We start from the raw sequence: 20,167 nt of genomic DNA on the forward strand, positions 1-20,167 counted from the left end.
AAGAACTCCTCTCACCTGGTTGTCTAGGTCTTCATTGTTCTTAAAAAAAACAGCTGACACTGGGCCATGGAATGAGTGACACCCCTTACTCCTGGTATCCATACTACGCTAGTCTCATGGGACCATCCTTCCAAATCTGACCCCTGGTATCCATACTACGCTAGTCTCATGGGACCATCCTTCCAAATCTGACCCCTGGTATCCATACAACCCTAGTCTCATGGGACCATCCTTCCAAATCTGACCCCTGGTATCCATACAACCCCTAGTCTCATGGGACCATCCTTCCAAATCTGACCCCTGGTATCCATACAACCTATTGACCATCCTTCCATCGACCCCTGGTATCCATACAACCCTAGTCTCATGGGACCATCCTTCCAAATCTGACCCTGGTATCCATACAACCCTAGTCTCATGGGACTCCTTCCAAATCTGGTCTCGTTGACTGAGTGAAGCCTGGGTCTCTGGGGGTACACTGTCCCAAACATCTAAAAGTGACAACTAATATAAAACTCTCCCAAGTTACACAGGCTCCTTAGAGTTACTCAAATTCCTCAACTCAAACTCAAAGACCAAATCCTCCAAAACAAAGGGATGGATACTTTCAAATACAAATACATGTAGCACAGAATGATTTCTGGGTGACTTGAAGTCAGCATTAGAAGAAGCTGCTATAAGAACCGTGTTATATTTCAGCTGTGTAGTGCAGCGCTAGTGGAAAGTAAGGTGGAATGAAATCCAGTAGGAAAGGTCCAACCCCAGTATACTAACTGAAGACTGAATAGTTTCTGTAAATGTGTTATCTAGCTATAGCAGCTGGCCTTGTCCTCTCCTCACACTGTCATCTAATCTAAAGAGACAATAGCCCACAGCATGTTGATTACTTACTCCAGATGTTGCAGGAATATCCCCCTTGAGGGATATTGAAGTTCAATTGAACTGAATTGAGTGTAGTCCACCAGGAATCCATCCTGGCCACCGCTAACTGATTAGAACTAAGTTACACCAAACTCAAAAAATAAAAGTTGCACCAACTCAAAAACCCCAAAACCAAAGAAGCAGCAGAAAACATGGTTGGAAGAGTGGTCCATTTGTATTTATCATTGTTGTTCTTGTTTTTCGTCATACTGCTTTTGAATGTTGCAGGAGGAACTATTTAAGACATTGACATCAACAATTGACATCAATAGTCATGCTTCCTACACTGTCGTGTTAGTAATCTAGTTTACCTAGGAAGGTCTGTCTGTCTGGAGAAACAGATTGAGGTTATTCATTATGCAGTAGTTAGGTTGTGAAATAGCGGTAGTCCAAGTCCTCTCTCTTCCGGAGAAGGTAAGTCTTTCTGTCAAGTTGTCTCAATTGCTGCTGCTGCTGTCAGTGGAGATGGAGGTTAGTGATCCATCTTTACCCTCCCTTTCCGCCTCTTTCTTCTTCTTCTCATCTTTGAAGAAGAGTAGCGGGAACATCCCTAAGATGCAGCCGATGGCAACTCCGATGGCTTTACCCTGAAGACAAAACAAGAAACAACGTCCCATTACTACTCTGATGCCTCATACTAATACTAATAGTAATATTAATACTAATACTAATAGTAATACTAATAGTAATAGTAATACTAATACTAATAGTAATACTACCACTAATACTAATAGTAATACTAATACTAATACTAATACTACCACTAATACTAATAGTAATATTAATACTAATACTAATAGTAATATTACTACTAATACTAATACTAATAGTAATATTAATACTAATAGTAATACTAATAGTAATATTACTACTAATACTAACACTAACACTAATAGTAATACTAACACTAATACTAATAATAATACTAATACTAACACTAATAGTAATACTAATACTACCAATAATACTAATAGTAATACTAACACTAATAGTAATACTACCACTAATACTAATACTAACACTAATACTAACACTAATACTAACACTTATAGTAATACTAATAGTAATACTAACACTAATAGTAATACTAATACTACCACTAATACTAATAGTAATACTACCACTAATACTAATAGTAATACTACCACTAATACTAATAGTAATACTAACACTAATACTAATACTAACACTAAGCCCTTAATATGCAGTGCTACAAGTACGTAACCTGCACGCAACTCTTGGCCAATAAAAACTGTAGAGACTGTGAAGGAACGTTTATTTGTATTTTTTATTAGCCTGACTGCTGGATTAACAAATAAAATACTGTCTTCAGTGAAATGGCTGCACAACCAAAAGCATAGTCTGTAGGACACTTCTGACTGATTTAGGGCTCTATTCAATCAGATCCACTAAGTAAGCAACACAGAGAGGACTGACAGAGAGAGAGAGACAGAGAGACACAGAGAGACACAGAGAGAGACAGAGAGACACAGAGACACAGAGAGAGAGACACAGAGAGACAGAGAGACAGAGAGACAGACAGACAGACAGACAGACAGACAGACAGACAGACAGACAGACAGACAGACAGACAGACAGACAGACAGACAGACAGACAGACAGACAGACAGACAGACAGACAGACAGACAGACAGACAGACAGTGTGTACTCCTCTCAGAGATCAGACAGAGACTCACACTGTGGGTGCTAACTCTTGTCTGCCACATGTCAGCCTGTTTGGGGTTCAGGTCTGGGCCCACCAACCCACAACGACAGGCCAGGGCTTCCACGTAACCTGCAAGGCTAACACAGGAAAATACCATGGTTACAACCTTAATGCACAAAAAAAAGGTTTGGTTACATTCATCAATGTATTATCTCTGTTAACCCAGAAGTAAAACCAGAAGTAATTTGATCAGCTGCATGATTAACTTCTGTGTTCATACTGTACATGTTAGAAATTGAGAGTTCTGGAAAAAACTAAGTCTTTACCCTTGTAAAAGGTACCTCTCAGCCAAACCCCCCCACTTCCCCCCACTTCCCATCCACATGGGGACACGCAGCAAGCACGAGGCCAAGCACTTTAAGCACCGTCTTCTCCCAAATCTGATATGTGCAAATAACCAGTGATGAAATCCCCCAAAACCACAACTAATGCTGCTCGGCTCCCACACATCACATTCAGTCAGCATTACACTGTCTCCTCTACACCTACAATATTCTGTACTGTTGAGGAACAGTGGCAGGTCAGCATTACACTGTCTCCTCTACACCTACATTATTCTGTACTGTTGAGGAACAGTGGCAGGTCAGCATTACACTGTCTCCTCTACACCTACATTATTCTGTACTGTTGAGGAACAGTGGCAGGTCAGCATTACACTGTCTCCTCTACACCTACATTATTCTGTACTGTTGAGGAACAGTGGCAGGTCAGCATTACACTGTCTCCTCTACACCTACATTATTCTGTACTGTTGAGGAACAGTGGCAGGTCAGCATTACACTGTCTCCTCTACACCTACATTATTCTGTACTGTTGAGGAACAGTGGCAGGTCAGCATTACACTGTCTCCTCTACACCTACATTATTCTGTACTGTTGAGGAACAATGACAGAAGTCCACATTACACTGTCTCCTCTACACCTACATTATTCTGTACTGTTGGAGGAACAGTGGCAGTCACATTTTTACACTGTCTCCTCTACACCTACAATAGTGTTCTGTTGAGAACAGTGACAGAAGTCAAAGCATTAGCACTGTCTCCCCTCTACACCTACAACATTATTCTGTACTGTTGAGGAAACAGAGTCAGCATTACACTTGTCTCCTCAACACCCACATTATTCTGTACTGTTGAGTGAACAGTGACAGGTCAGCATTACACTGTCTCCTCTACACCTACATTATTCTGTACTGTTGAGGAACAGTGGCAGGTCAGCATTACACTGTCTCCTCTACACCTACATTATTCTGTACTGTTGAGGAACAGTGACAGGTCAGCATTACACTGTCTCCTCTACACCTACATTATTCTGTACTGTTGAGGAACAGTGGCAGGTCAGCATTACACTGTCTCCTCTACACCTACATTATTCTGTACTGTTGAGGAACAGTGACAGGTCAGCATTACACTGTCTCCTCTACACCTACATTATTCTGTACTGTTGAGGAACAGTGGCAGGTCAGCATTACACTGTCTCCTCTACACCTACATTATTCTGTACTGTTGAGGAACAGTGGCAGGTCAGCATTACACTGTCTCCTCTACACCTACCTGTAGAAATCAGCGGTGACGGATAAACTTGATTTGATAAAAAAATATCTCAGAATAAGAGTTCTGGTCCAGGTTCAGCTCCGCCCCTTTTTATGAGCTAAAACACTGATCCCAGATCAGCAGTCTGAGATGTATGAATACAGGTCCTGAGCTTTAAGGGATCACTAGAGGAAAGATCCCCTCTTTATGAGCTAAAACACTGATCCCAGATCAGCAGTTAATGTATGAGAATACAGGTCCTGAGGATGTAAGGGTCACTAGAGGAAAGATTCCCTCTTTATGAGCTAAAACACTGATCCCAGATCAGCAGTCGTGTATGTATACAGGTCCTGAGCTGTAAGGGATCACTAGAGGAACCGATCAGCTAATACACTGATCCCGTAGCACTTTGAGATGTATGAATACAGGTCCTGAGCTGTAAGGGATCAAGACTAGAAAAGATCCCCTTTATGAGCTAAAACACTGATCCCAGATCAGCAGTCTGAGATGTTATACGGATACAGGTTCAGCTGGATCCTAGAGGAAAGATCCCCTCTTTATGAGCTAAAACACTGATCCCAGATCAGCACTCTGAGATGTATGAATACAGGTCCTGAGCTGTAAGGGATCACTAGAGGAAAGATCCCATTCATTGCTGGAGTGATATATGGTAATACGAAATTACCATAATACGAATTATGGAAATATTAAATTCAACCAGTAAATATGCACAGCAGAAAATCTTCTGGCACAGACATCTGTGCATATAATCATAAAAAGATGGGGGAAAAATGTATTAATCAAAATACATGCTGTTATTCAACACCAGCCCTTCTCGGTCCTGGCACTCCGACGGTGGAATGAGCTTCCCCCTGAAGCTAGGGCAGCAGAGTCCCTGTCCATCTTCCCCCTGAAGCTATGACAGCAGAGTCCCTGTCCATCTTCCCCCTGAAGCTATGACAGCAGAGTCCCTGTCCATCTTCCCCCTGAAGCTAGGCCAGCAGAGTCCCTGTCCATCTTCCCCCTGAAGCTATAACAGCAGAGTCCCTGTCCATCTTCCCCCTGAAGCTAGGACAGCAGAGTCCCTGTCCATCTTCCCCCTGAAGCTATAACAGCAGAGTCCCTGTCCATCTTCCCCCTGAAGCTAGGACAACAGAGTCCCTGTCCATCTTCCCCCTGAAGCTAGGACAGCAGAGTCCCTGTCCATCTTCCCCCTGAAGCTATAACAGCAGAGTCCCTGTCCATCTTCCCCCTGAAGCTAGGACAGCAGAGTCCCTGTCCATCTTCCCCCTGAAGCTAGGACAGCAGAGTCCCTGTCCATCTTCCCCCTGAAGCTAGGACAGCAGAGTCCCTGTCCATCTTCCCCCTGAAGCTAGGGCAGCAGAGTCCCTGTCCATCTTCCCCCTGAAGCTAGGCCAGCAGAGTCCCTGTCCATCTTCCCCCTGAAGCTAGGGCAGCAGAGTCCCTGTCCATCTTCCCCCTGAAGCTAGGACAGCAGAGTCCCTGTCCATCTTCCCCCTGAAGCTAGGGCAGCAGAGTCCCTGTCCATCTTCCCCCTGAAGCTAGGCCAGCAGAGTCCCTGTCCATCTTCCCCCTGAAGCTATAACAGCAGAGTCCCTGTCCATCTTCCCCCTGAAGCTAGGACAGCAGAGTCCCTGTCCATCTTCCCCCTGAAGCTAGGACAGCAGAGTCCCTGTCCATCTTCCCCCTGAAGCTAGGACAGCAGTGTCCCTGTCCATCTTCCCCCTGAAGCTAGGACAGCAGAGTCCCTGTCTATCTTCCCCCTGAAGCTAGGACAACAGAGTCCCTGTCCATCTTCCCCCTGAAGCTAGGGCAGCAGAGTCCCTGTCCATCTTCCCCCTGAAGCTAGGCCAGCAGAGTCCCTGTCCATCTTCCCCCTAAAGCTAGGGCAGCAGAGTCCCTGTCCATCTTCCCCCTGAAGCTAGGACAGCAGAGTCCCTGTCCATCTTCCCCCTGAAGCTAGGACAGCAGAGTCCTATGACTGTGTTATGTACTATGACTGTGTTATGTACTATGACTGTGTTATGTACTACGACTGTGTTATGTACTATGACTGTGTTATGTAGTTGCTGTGTTATGCACAATGACTGTGTTATGTAGTTGCTGTGTTATGTACTATGACTGTGCTATGTAGTTTCTGTGTTATGTAGTTGCTGTGTTATGTAGTTGCTGTGTTATGTAGTTGCTGTGTTATGTACTGCGACTGTGTTATGTGGTTGCTGTGTTATGTAGTTGCTGTGTTGGATGGATGCTATCTCCGTTATGATGCTAACAGAGTGCCAGACAGAGCAGCTATCTCCCTTATGATGCTAACAGAGTGCCAGACAGAGCAGCTATCTCCATTACGATGCTAACAGAGTGCCAGACAGAGCAGCCATCTCCATTATGATGCTAACAGAGTGCCAGACAGATCAGCCATCTCCATTATGATGCTAACAGAGTGCCAGACAGAGCAGCTATCTCCCTTATGATGCTAACAGAGTGCCAGACAGAGCAGCTATCTCCATTACGATGCTAACAGAGTGCCAGACAGAGCAGCTATCTCCATTATGATGCTAACAGAGTGCCAGACAGAGCAGCTATCTCCATTATGATGCTAACAGAGTGCCAGACAGATCAGCCATCTCCATTATGATGCTAACAGAGTGCCAGACAGAGCAGCTATCTCCATTATGATGCTAACAGAGTGCCAGACAGATCAGCCATCTCCATTATGATGCTAACAGAGTGCCAGACAGAGCAGCTATCTCCATTATGATGCTAACAGAGTGCCAGAGAGAGCAGTGGTACAGATGGCCCAGGAACATGAGCAGAATCCTGAAAGGACACTATTCCCTATTGTTGCGTCAAAAGACAGGTATTCATATTCAAGGGATTCACATTTTCAACTGATTTCAAAGATAAAACACCAGCAGGGGGTGAAAGAGTGTATGCATTGTGGAACCCATCATTAGCTTGTGTTTCCCTGGGGAACATATGTACTGGTGCACCTTTGTGATAGCAGGTGGTGAAATGTTTGGTGAAAAAGCATTTCACTGGAAGTCCTTCACGGAAGAGGAGACTCTCATTCATACACATTCAGCTCATTTAGGATTCTGGAGACTCAACCGGTTGGCACATGGACATCAGTTAGGTGTTTATTTGTGTTGAGAATTGAGACCAATTGTCTAATTTAGTATATAGTATAATTTAGATAATATTGAGATTATATATTTATTTATTTAATTATATATTTAATTTGAAATGACCTTACTTGAAGTAATGTATATTTCTTTGTGTGTTTTGCCTTTAAAGATTATCAACCTAATTAACTAGCTAACTAAAAAACGAACTAACTGACTAAATAAATAAAAGAAGTCAGAAGAAAATTGAGTTGTCCCTTGCGTCCTTCAGTCCTTAAAGAGGCCTTTTTCAAGTTTGGGCAACGAGCTGCAGTGTGAACCATACACAACTTGACACCTATAAAGTGGGCAACAGGAAGTGAGTCTTGTCTGACCCAGAATGGCCAATAGAGACAACATTCCAGACTCAGCTGGCTGTCTGTGCCACTTGGGACGAAGCCATGGGAATGTACTCCTACATTGGCCAATTCAGTTAGTTTTGGGTAAAAAAAAAGACTGTAAAATCTATAGGAATTAAGATAAAATGAGTTTAATTGAGGAAATCTGTTTCTAAGTATTCTCGCAAATAAAAAATAGAAATGTCATCTTGTCTCAGAGTAATCAAGGTAATAAATTATTGTTATTTTCAAATACAATCTCTTTTTGAGTTGTGGTTAATTTGCAGTGTACAAATTATTAGAACTATGTTCAGCCCCAACTCAATAATGCACAGTCATGGGAGAGGGACCAAACGATCTGTTTAAATTCAGTCAGGGGAGAGGGACCAAACGATCTGTTTAAATTCAGTCAGCGGAGAGGGACCAAACGATCTGTTTAAATTCAGTCAAGGGAGAGGGACCAAACGATCTGTTTAAATTCAGTCAGGGGAGAGGGACCAAACGATCTGTTTAAATTCAGTCAGGGGAGAGGGACCAAACGATCTGTTTAAATTCAGTCAGGGGAGAGGGACCAAACGATCTGTTTAAATTCAGTCAGGGGAGAGGGACCAAACGATCTGTTTAAATTCAGTCAGGGAGAGGGACCAAACGATCTGTTTAAATTCAGTCAGGGGAGAGGGACCAAACGATCTGTTTAAATTCAGTCAGGGGAGAGGGACCAAACGATCTGTTTAAATTCAGTCAGGGGAGAGGGACCAAATGATCTGTTTAAATTCAGTCAGGGGAGAGGGACCAAACGATCTGTTTAAATTCAGTCAGGGAGAGGGACCAAACGATCTGTTTAAATTCAGTCAGGGGAGAGGGACCAAACGATCTGTTTAAATTCAGTCAGGGGAGAGGGACCAAACGATCTGTTTAAATTCAGTCAGGGGAGAGGGACCAAATTATCTTTTTAAATTCAGTCAGGGGAGAGGGACCAAACGATCTGTTTCAATTCAGTCAGGGGAGAGGGACCAAACGATCTGTTTAAATTCAGTCAGGGGAGAGGGACCAAACGATCTGTTTCAATTCAGTCAGGGGAGAGGGACCAAACGATCTGTTTAAATTCAGTCAGGGGAGAGGGACCAAACGATCTGTTTAAATTCAGTCAGGGGAGAGGGACCAAACGATCTGTTTAAATTCAGTCAGGGGAGAGGGACCAAACGATCTGTTTAAATTCAGTCAGGGGAGAGGGACCAAATGATCTGTTTAAATTCAGTCAGGGGAGAGGGACCAAACGATCTGTTTAAATTCAGTCAGGGGAGAGGGACCTAACGATCTGTTTAAATTCAGTCTGGGGAGAGTGACCAAACGATCTGTTTAAATTCAGTCAGGGGAATGTCTTCACTCCAGCAGAACCAATAAAAACCAATAAGCCAACAGGTCACTGCAGATATCACCCGGGATAATATAACCCGGGATGAACTAACAAGCATCACTGTGCTCTGCTGAGCAAACAGCTTCCCTGACAACAGATGATGATGATGTCATAATGGTTGTGGATACAGTGAGTAGAACCAGTACACAGGCTTAATGAGATGTGTTGATCGTTAGACAGTTACACACACAGTGGGAGAAATATGCTGCTCGTTACTGTATAAACTGATTGGAGTGGAGGAAGACAGGGACTTGTAAAGACCACCGTTTCTCAGGTCAGACAATACATCCTGTATAATCTGACAGAATGGCATAATGCATCAGATGTCAGCTGGGTGATAATTACATAGTTTGACATCTACGGTATGTACATGATGGACACATAGGGAGAATCTGACAAAAAGGACAATTTGTTAGGTGGAAGATTACTTGATTACATAGACCATTATGGACACACTGTAAAACAACATTTTACATTTTTAAGTCATTTAGCAGACGCTCTTATCCAGAGCGACTTACAGTAGTGAATGCATACATTTCATACATTTTTTAAAACATTTTATTTTTTTTTTATTTTTTTTTGGGGGGGGACAGGTACTGCTATAACAGGGAATGATGCTCTAGTGTGTTGGGACAGGTACTGCTACTCCTCTACACCTACATTATTCTGTACTGTTGAGGAACAGTGGCAGGTCAGCATTACACTGTCTCCTCTACACCTACATTATTCTGTACTGTTGAGGAACAGTGACAGGTCAGCATTACACTGTCTCCTCAACACCTACATTATTCTGTACTGTTGAGGAACAGTGACAGGTCAGCATTACACTGTCTCCTCTACACCTACATTATTCTGTACTGTTGAGGAACAGTGGCAGGTCAGCATTACACTGTCTCCTCTACACCTACATTATTCTGTACTGTTGAGGAACAGTGGCAGGTCAGCATTACACTGTCTCCTCTACACCTACATTATTCTGTACTGTTGAGGAACAGTGGCAGGTCAGGATTACACTGTCTCCTCTACACCTACATTATTCTGTACTGTTGAGGAACAGTGGCAGGTCAGCATTACACTGTCTCCTCTACACCTACATTATTCTGTACTGTTGAGGAACATTGGCAGGTCAGCATTACACTGTCTCCTCTACACCTACATTATTCTGTACTGTTGAGGAACAGTGGCAGGTCAGCATTACACTGTCTCCTCTACACCTACATTATTCTGTACTGTTGAGGAACAGTGACAGGTCAGCATTACACTGTCTCCTCTACACCTACATTATTCTGTACTGTTGAGGAACAGTGACAGGTCAGCATTACACTGTCTCCTCTACACCTACATTATTCTGTACTGTTGAGGAACAGTGGCAGGTCAGCATTACACTGTCTCCTCTACACCTACATTATTCTGTACTGTTGAGGAACAGTGGCAGGTCAGCATTACACTGTCTCCTCTACACCTACATTATTCTGTACTGTTGAGGAACAGTGGCAGGTCAGCATTACACTGTCTCCTCTACACCTACATTATTCTGTACTGTTGAGGAACAGTGGCAGGTCAGCATTACACTGTCTCCTCTACACCTACATTATTCTGTACTGTTGAGGAACAGTGGCAGGTCAGCATTACACTGTCTCCTCTACGCCTACATTATTCTGTACTGTTGAGGAACAGTGGCAGGTCAGCATTACACTGTCTCCTCTACGCCTACATTATTCTGTACTGTTGAGGAACAGTGACAGGTCAGCATTACACTGTCTCCTCTACGCCTACATTATTCTGTACTGTTGAGGAACAGTGGCAGGTCAGCATTACACTGTCTCCTCTACACCTACATTATTCTGTACTGTTGAGGAACAGTGACAGGTCAGCATTACACTGTCTCCTCTACACCTACATTATTCTGTACTGTTGAGGAACAGTGGCAGGTCAGCATTACACTGTCTCCTCTACACCTACATTATTCTGTACTGTTGAGGAACAGTGACAGGTCAGCATTACACTGTCTCCTCTACACCTACATTATTCTGTACTGTTGAGGAACAGTGGCAGGTCAGCATTACACTGTCTCCTCTACACCTACATTATTCTGTACTGTTGAGGAACAGTGACAGGTCAGCATTACACTGTCTCCTCTACACCTACATTATTCTGTACTGTTGAGGAACAGTGACAGGTCAGCATTACACTGTCTCCTCCACACCTACATTATTCTGTACTGTTGAGGAACAGTGGCAGGTCAGCATTACACTGTCTCCTCCACACCTACATTATTCTGTACTGTTGAGGAACAGTGGCAGGTCAGGATTACACTGTCTCCTCTACACCTACATTATTCTGTACTGTTGAGGAACAGTGGCAGGTCAGCATTACACTGTCTCCTCTACACCTACATTATTCTGTACTGTTGAGGAACAGTGGCAGGTCAGCATTACACTGTCTCCTCTACACCTACATTATTCTGTACTGTTGAGGAACAGTGACAGGTCAGCATTACACTGTCTCCTCTACACCTACATTATTCTGTACTGTTGAGGAACAGTGACAGGTCAGCATTACACTGTCTCCTCTACACCTACATTATTCTGTACTGTTGAGGAACAGTGACAGGTCAGCATTACACTGTCTCCTCTACACCTACATTATTCTGTACTGTTGAGGAACAGTGGCAGGTCAGCATTACACTGTCTCCTCTACACCTACATTATTCTGTACTGTTGAGGAACAGTGGCAGGTCAGCATTACACTGTCTCCTCTACACCTACATTATTCTGTACTGTTGAGGAACAGTGGCAGGTCAGCATTACACTGTCTCCTCTACACCTACATTATTCTGTACTGTTGAGGAACAGTGGCAGGTCAGCATTACACTGTCTCCTCTACACCTACATTATTCTGTACTGTTGAGGAACAGTGACAGGTCAGCATTACACTGTCTCCTCTACACCTACATTATTCTGTACTGTTGAGGAACAGTGGCAGGTCAGCATTACACTGTCTCCTCTACACCTACATTATTCTGTACTGTTGAGGAACAGTGACAGGTCAGCATTACACTGTCTCCTCTACACCTACATTATTCTGTACTGTTGAGGAACAGTGGCAGGTCAGCATTACACTGTCTCCTCTACACCTACATTATTCTGTACTGTTGAGGAACAGTGACAGGTCAGCATTACACTGTCTCCTCTACACCTACATTATTCTGTACTGTTGAGGAACAGTGACAGGTCAGCATTACACTGTCTCCTCTACACCTACATTATTCTGTACTGTTGAGGAACAGTGGCAGGTCAGCATTACACTGTCTCCTCTACACCTACATTATTCTGTACTGTTGAGGAACAGTGACAGGTCAGCATTACACTGTCTCCTCTACACCTACATTATTCTGTACTGTTGAGGAACAGTGGCAGGTCAGCATTACACTGTCTCCTCTACACCTACATTATTCTGTACTGTTGAGGAACAGTGACAGGTCAGCATTACACTGTCTCCTCTACACCTACATTATTCTGTACTGTTGAGGAACAGTGGCAGGTCAGCATTACACTGTCTCCTCTACACCTACATTATTCTGTACTGTTGAGGAACAGTGACAGGTCAGCATTACACTGTCTCCTCTACACCTACATTATTCTGTACTGTTGAGGAACAGTGACAGGTCAGCATTACACTGTCTCCTCTACACCTACATTATTCTGTACTGTTGAGGAACAGTGGCAGGTCAGCATTACACTGTCTCCTCTACACCTACATTATTCTGTACTGTTGAGGAACAGTGGCAGGTCAGCATTACACTGTCTCCTCTACACCTACATTATTCTGTACTGTTGAGGAACAGTGACAGGTCAGCATTACACTGTCTCCTCTACACCTACATTATTCTGTACTGTTGAGGAACAGTGGCAGGTCAGCATTACACTGTCTCCTCTACACCTACATTATTCTGTACTGTTGAGGAACAGTGGCAGGTCAGCATTACACTGTCTCCTCTACACCTACATTATTCTGTACTGTTGAGGAACAGTGGCAGGTCAGCATTACACTGTCTCCTCTACACCTACATTATTCTGTACTGTTGAGGAACAGTGGCAGGTCAGCATTACACTGTCTCCTCTACACCTACATTATTCTGTACTGTTGAGGAACAGTGACAGGTCAGCATTACACTGTCTCCTCTACACCTACATTATTCTGTACTGTTGAGGAACAGTGACAGGTCAGCATTACACTGTCTCCTCTACACCTACATTATTCTGTACTGTTGAGGAACAGTGACAGGTCAGCATTACACTGTCTCCTCTACACCTACATTATTCTGTACTGTTGAGGAACAGTGGCAGGTCAGCATTACACTGTCTCCTCTACACCTACATTATTCTGTACTGTTGAGGAACAGTGGCAGGTCAGCATTACACTGTCTCCTCTACACCTACATTATTCTGTACTGTTGAGGAACAGTGACAGGTCAGCATTACACTGTCTCCTCTACACCTACATTATTCTGTACTGTTGAGGAACAGTGACAGGTCAGCATTACACTGTCTCCTCTACACCTACATTATTCTGTACTGTTGAGGAACAGTGACAGGTCAGCATTACACTGTCTCCTCTACACCTACATTATTCTGTACTGTTGAGGAACAGTGGCAGGTCAGCATTACACTGTCTCCTCTACACCTACATTATTCTGTACTGTTGAGGAACAGTGGCAGGTCAGCATTACACTGTCTCCTCTACACCTACATTATTCTGTACTGTTGAGGAACAGTGACAGGTCAGCATTACACTGTCTCCTCTACACCTACTGTAGAAACCTGGGCGTGTGACGAATAAACTTGATTTGATAAAAAAAATATCTCAGAATAAGAGTTGTGGTCCAGGTTCAGCTCCGCCCCTTTTTATGAGCTAAAACACTGATCCCAGATCAGCACTCTGAGATGTATGAATACAGGTCCTGAGCTGTAAGGGATCACTAGAGGAAAGATCCCATTCATTGCTGGAGTGATATATGGTAATACGAAATTACCATAATACGAATTATGGAAATATTAAATTCAACCAGTAAATATGCACAGCAGAAAATCTTCTGGCACAGACATCTGTGCATATAATCATAAAAAGATGGGAAAAAAATGTATTAATCAAAATACATGCTGTTATTCAACACCAGCCCTTCTCGGTCCTGGCACTCCGACGGTGGAATGAGCTTCCCCCTGAAGCTAGGACAACAGAGTCCCTGTCCATCTTCCCCCTGAAGCTAGGACAGCAGAGTCCCTGTCCATCTTCCCCCTGAAGCTATAACAGCAGAGTCCCTGTCCATCTTCCCCCTGAAGCTAGGGCAGCAGAGTCCCTGTCCATCTTCCCCCTGAAGCTAGGACAGCAGAGTCCCTGTCCATCTTCCCCCTGAAGCTAGGACAGCAGAGTCCCTGTCCATCTTCCCCCTGAAGCTAGGACAGCAGAGTCCCTGTCCATCTTCCCCCTGAAGCTATAACAGCAGAGTCCCTGTCCATCTTCCCCCTGAAGCTAGGGCAGCAGAGTCCCTGTCCATCTTCCCCCTGAAGCTAGGACAGCAGAGTCCCTGTCCATCTTCCCCCTGAAGCTAGGACAGCAGAGTCCCTGTCCATCTTCCCCCTGAAGCTATAACAGCAGAGTCCCTGTCCATCTTCCCCCTGAAGCTAGGACAGCAGAGTCCCTGCCCATCTTCCTCCTGAAGCTAGGACAGCAGAGTCCCTGTCCATCTTCCCCCTGAAGCTATAACAGCAGAGTCCCTGTCCATCTTCCCCCTGAAGCTAGGACAGCAGAGTCCCTGTCCATCTTCCCCCTGAAGCTAGGACAGCAGAGTCCCTGTCCATCTTCCCCCTGAAGCTAGGACAGCAGAGACCCTGTCCATCTTCCCCCTGAAGCTAGGACAGCAGAGTCCCTGTCCATCTTCCCCCTGAAGCTAGGACAGCAGAGTCCCTGTCCATCTTCCCCCTGAAGCTAGGACAGCAGAGTCCCTGTCCATCTTCCCCCTGAAGCTATAACAGCAGAGACCCTGTCCATCTTCCCCCTGAAGCTAGGACAGCAGAGTCCCTGTCCATCTTCCCCCTGAAGCTAGGACAGCAGAGTCCCTGTCCATCTTCCCCCTGAAGCTAGGACAGCAGAGTCCCTGTCCATCTTACCCCTGAAGCTAGGACAGCAGAGTCCCTGTCCATCTTCCCCCTGAAGCTAGGACAGCAGAGTCCCTGTCCATCTTCCCCCTGAAGCTAGGACAGCAGAGTCCCTGTCCATCTTCCCCCTGAAGCTAGGACAGCAGTGTCCCTGTCCATCTTACCCCTGAAGCTAGGACAGCAGAGTCCCTGTCTATCTTCCCCCTGAAGCTAGGACAGCAGAGTCCCTGTCTATCTTCCCCCTGAAGCTAGGACAGCAGAGTCCCTGTCCATCTTCCCCCTGAAGCTAGGACAGCAGAGTCCCTGTCCATCTTCCCCCTGAAGCTAGGACAGCAGAGTCCCTGTCTATCTTCCCCCTGAAGCTAGGACAGCAGAGTCCCTGTCTATCTTACCCCTGAAGCTAGGGCAGCAGAGTCCCTGTCCATCTTACCCCTGAAGCTAGGACAGCAGAGTCCTATGACTGTGTTATGTACTATGACTGTGTTATGTACTACGACTGTGTTATGTACTACGACTGTGTTATGTACTATGACTGTGTTATGTAGTTGCTGTGTTATGCACAATGACTGTGTTATGTAGTTGCTGTGTTATGTACTATGACTGTGTTATGTAGTTTCTGTGTTATGTAGTTGCTGTGTTATGTAGTTGCTGTGTTATGTAGTTGCTGTGTTATGTACTGCGACTGTGTTATGTGGTTGCTGTGTTATGTAGTTGCTGTGTTGGATGGATGCTATCTCCGTTATGATGCTAACAGAGTGCCAGACAGAGCAGCTATCTCCATTACGATGCTAACAGAGTGCCAGACAGAGCAGCTATCTCCATTATGATGCTAACAGAGTGCCAGACAGATCAGCCATCTCCATTATGATGCTAACAGAGTGCCAGACAGAGCAGCTATCTCCCTTATGATGCTAACAGAGTGCCAGACAGAGCAGCTATCTCCATTATGATGCTAACAGAGTGCCAGACAGAGCAGCTATCTCCATTATGATGCTAACAGAGTGCCAGACAGAGCAGCTATCTCCATTATGATGCTAACAGAGTGCCAGACAGATCAGCCATCTCCATTATGATGCTAACAGAGTGCCAGACAGAGCAGCTATCTCCATTATGATGCTAACAGAGTGCCAGACAGAGCAGCTATCTCCATTATGATGCTAACAGAGTGCCAGACAGATCAGCCATCTCCATTATGATGCTAACAGAGTGCCAGACAGAGCAGCTATCTCCATTATGATGCTAACAGAGTGCCAGAGAGAGCAGTGGTACAGATGGCCCAGGAACATGAGCAGAATCCTGAAAGGACACTATTCCCTATTGTTGCGTCAAAAGACAGGTATTCATATTCAAGGGATTCACATTTTCAACTGATTTCAAAGATAAAACACCAGCAGGGGGTGAAAGAGTGTATGCATTGTGGAACCCATCATTAGCTTGTGTTTCCCTGGGGAACATATGTACTGGTGCACCTTTGTGATAGCAGGTGGTGAAATGTTTGGTGAAAAAGCATTTCACTGGAAGTCCTTCACGGAAGAGGAGACTCTCATTCATACACATTCAGCTCATTTAGGATTCTGGAGACTCAACCGGTTGGCACATGGACATCAGTTAGGTGTTTATTTGTGTTGAGAATTGAGACCAATTGTCTAATTTAGTATATAGTATAATTTAGATAATATTGAGATTATATATTTATTTATTTAATTATATATTTAATTTGAAATGACCTTACTTGAAGTAATGTATATTTCTTTGTGTGTTTTGCCTTTAAAGATTATCAACCTAATTAACTAGCTAACTAAAAAACTAACTAACTGACTAAATAAATAAAAGAAGTCAGAAGAAAATTGAGTTGTCCCTTGCGTCCTTCTGTCCTTAAAGAGGCCTTTTTCAAGTTTGGGCAACGAGCTGCAGTGTGAACCATACACAACTTGACACCTATAAAGTGGGCAACAGGAAGTGAGTCTTGTCTGACCCAGAATGGCCAATAGAGACAACATTCCAGACTCAGCTGGCTGTCTGTGCCACTTGGGACGAAGCCATGGGAATGTACTCCTACATTGGCCAATTCAGTTAGTTTTGGGTAAAAAAAAAGACTGTAAAATCTATAGGAATTAAGATAAAATGAGTTTAATTGAGGAAATCTGTTTCTAAGTATTCTCGCAAATAAAGAATAGAAATGTCATCTTGTCTCAGTGTAATCAAGGAAATAAATTATTGTTATTTTCAAATACAATCTCTTTTTGAGTTGTGGTTAATTTGCAGTGTACAAATTATTAGAACTATGTTCAGCCCCAACTCAATAATGCACAGTCATGGGAGAGGGACCAAACGATCTGTTTAAATTCAGTCAGGGGAGAGGGACCAAACGATCTGTTTAAATTCAGTCAGGGGAGAGGGACCAAACGATCTGTTTAAATTCAGTCAGGGGAGAGGGACCAAACGATCTGTTTAAATTCAGTCAGGGGAGAGGGACCAAACGATCTGTTTAAATTCAGTCAGGGGAGAGGGACCAAACGATCTGTTTAAATTCAGTCAGGGAGAGGGACCAAACGATCTGTTTAAATTCAGTCAGGGGAGAGGGACCAAACGATCTGTTTAAATTCAGTCAGGGAGAGGGACCAAACGATCTGTTTAAATTCAGTCAGGGGAGAGGGACCAAACGATCTGTTTAAATTCAGTCAGGGAGAGGGACCAAACGATCTGTTTAAATTCAGTCAGGGGAGAGGGACCAAACGATCTGTTTAAATTCAGTCAGGGGAGAGGGACCAAACGATCTGTTTAAATTCAGTCAGGGGAGAGGGACCAAACGATCTGTTTAAATTCAGTCAGGGGAGAGGGACCAAACGATCTGTTTAAATTCAGTCAGGGGAGAGGGACCAAACGATCTGTTTAAATTCAGTCAGGGAGAGGGACCAAACGATCTGTTTAAATTCAGTCAGGGAGAGGGACCAAATGATCTGTTTCAATTCAGTCAGGGGAGAGGGACCAAACGATCTGTTTAAATTTAGTCAGGGGAGAGGGACCAAACGATCTGTTTAAATTCAGTAAGGGGAGAGGGACCAAACGATCTGTTTAAATTCAGTCAGGGAGAGGGACCAAACGATCTGTTTAAATTCAGTCAGGGGAGAGGGACCAAACGATCTGTTTAAATTCAGTCAGGGGAGAGGGACCAAACGATCTGTTTCAATTCAGTCAGGGGAGAGGGACCAAACGATCTGTTTAAATTCAGTCAGGGGAGAGGGACCAAACGATCTGTTTAAATTCAGTCAGGGGAGAGGGACCAAACGATCTGTTTCAATTCAGTCAGGGGAATGTCTTCACTCCAGCAGAACCAATAAAAACCAATAAGCCAACAGGTCACTGCAGATATCACCCGGGATAATATCACCCGGGATGAACTAACAAGCATCACTGTGCTCTGCTGAGCAAACAGCTTCCCTGACAACAGATGATGATGATGTCATAATGGTTGTGGATACAGTGAGTAGAACCAGTACACAGGCTTAATGAGATGTGTTGATCGTTAGACAGTTACACACACAGTGGGAGAAATATGCTGCTCGTTACTGTATAAACTGATTGGAGTGGAGGAAGACAGGGACTTGTAAAGACCACCGTTTCTCAGGTCAGACAATACATCCTGTATAATCTGACAGAATGGCATAATGCATCAGATGTCAGCTGGGTGATAATTACATAGTTTGACATCTACGGTATGTACATGATGGACACATAGGGAGAATCTGACAAAAAGGACAATTTGTTAGGTGGAAGATTACTTGATTACATAGACCATTATGGACACACTGTAAAACAACATTTTACATTTTTAAGTCATTTAGCAGACGCTCTTATCCAGAGCGACTTACAGTAGTGAATGCATACATTTCATACATTTTTAAAAACATTTTTTTTTTTTTGGGGGGGGGACAGGTACTGCTATAACAGGGAATGATGCTCTAGTGTGTTGGGACAGGCACTGCTATAACAGGGAATGATGCTCTAGTGTGTTGGGACAGGTACTGCTATAACAGGGAATGATGCTCTAGTGTGTTGGGACAGGTACTGCTACAACAGGGAATGATGCTCTAGTGTGTTGGGACAGGTACTGCTATAACAGGGAATGATGCTCTAGTGTGTTGGGACAGGTACTGCTATAACAGGGAATGATGCTCTAGTGTGTTGGGACAGGTACTGCTATAACAGGGAATGATGCTCTAGTGTGTTGGGACAGGTACTGCTATAACAGGGAATGATGCTCTAGTGTGTTGGGACAGGTACTGCTATAACAGGGAATGATGCTCTAGTGTGTTGGGACAGGTACTGCTATAACAGGGAATGATGCTCTAGTGTGTTGGGACAGGTACTGCTATAACAGGGAATGATGCTCTAGTGTGTTGGGACAGGTACTGCTATAACAGGGAATGATGCTCTAGTGTGTTGGGACAGGTACTGCTATAACAGGGAATGATGCTCTAGTGTGTTGGGACAGGTACTGCTATAACAGGGAATGATGCTCTAGTGTGTTGGGACAGGTACTGCTATAACAGGGAATGATGCTCTAGTGTGTTGGGACAGGTACTGCTATAACAGGGAATGATGCTCTAGTCTGCAGGCCTGGGCCACTCCAGTCCCCGGGGACCTGATTGGTGTAACACTTTTCCCCCATTCCCAGCAAACACAACTGATTTAAAGGAATGACATTGTAAACTGAAGATCAGGATGAGTTGATTATTGGAGTCAGGTGTGTTAGCTGGGACAAAGTGTGACACCAATCAGGACTGGAGTTTCCCAGGCCTGCGTGTTTTAACCTCCATGCCAGTAGAGGGCAGAGCTGAGTAGGTGTTACCTGGAGAAACACTGGGGACAATGAGGCCAAGCTGTAAGTCA

The 20,167-nt window shown here is 44.2% G+C and overlaps 1 protein-coding gene across 1 annotated transcript in view; it reads right to left on the minus strand.

Moving 5' to 3' along the window:
- Nucleotides 1-1,026: 1,026 nt before the first annotated feature.
- Nucleotides 1,027-20,167, minus strand: part of LOC106598774 (transmembrane protein 65) — a 96,821-nt gene continuing 77,680 nt past the window's right edge. Inside the window, exons 7-8 of the mRNA XM_045696612.1 lie at nt 2,620-2,725; nt 1,027-1,508 (exon numbers count right to left, since the gene is read on the minus strand). Of these exons, the coding sequence (XP_045552568.1) occupies nt 1,359-1,508; nt 2,620-2,725 (256 nt within the window). The 3' untranslated portion in view covers nt 1,027-1,358. The remainder of the gene's footprint in view (nt 1,509-2,619; nt 2,726-20,167) is intronic.

Source organism: Salmo salar, chromosome ssa02, assembly GCF_905237065.1.
Source record: "Salmo salar chromosome ssa02, Ssal_v3.1, whole genome shotgun sequence".
In the NCBI taxonomy this organism is placed as follows: Eukaryota; Metazoa; Chordata; class Actinopteri; order Salmoniformes; family Salmonidae; genus Salmo; species Salmo salar.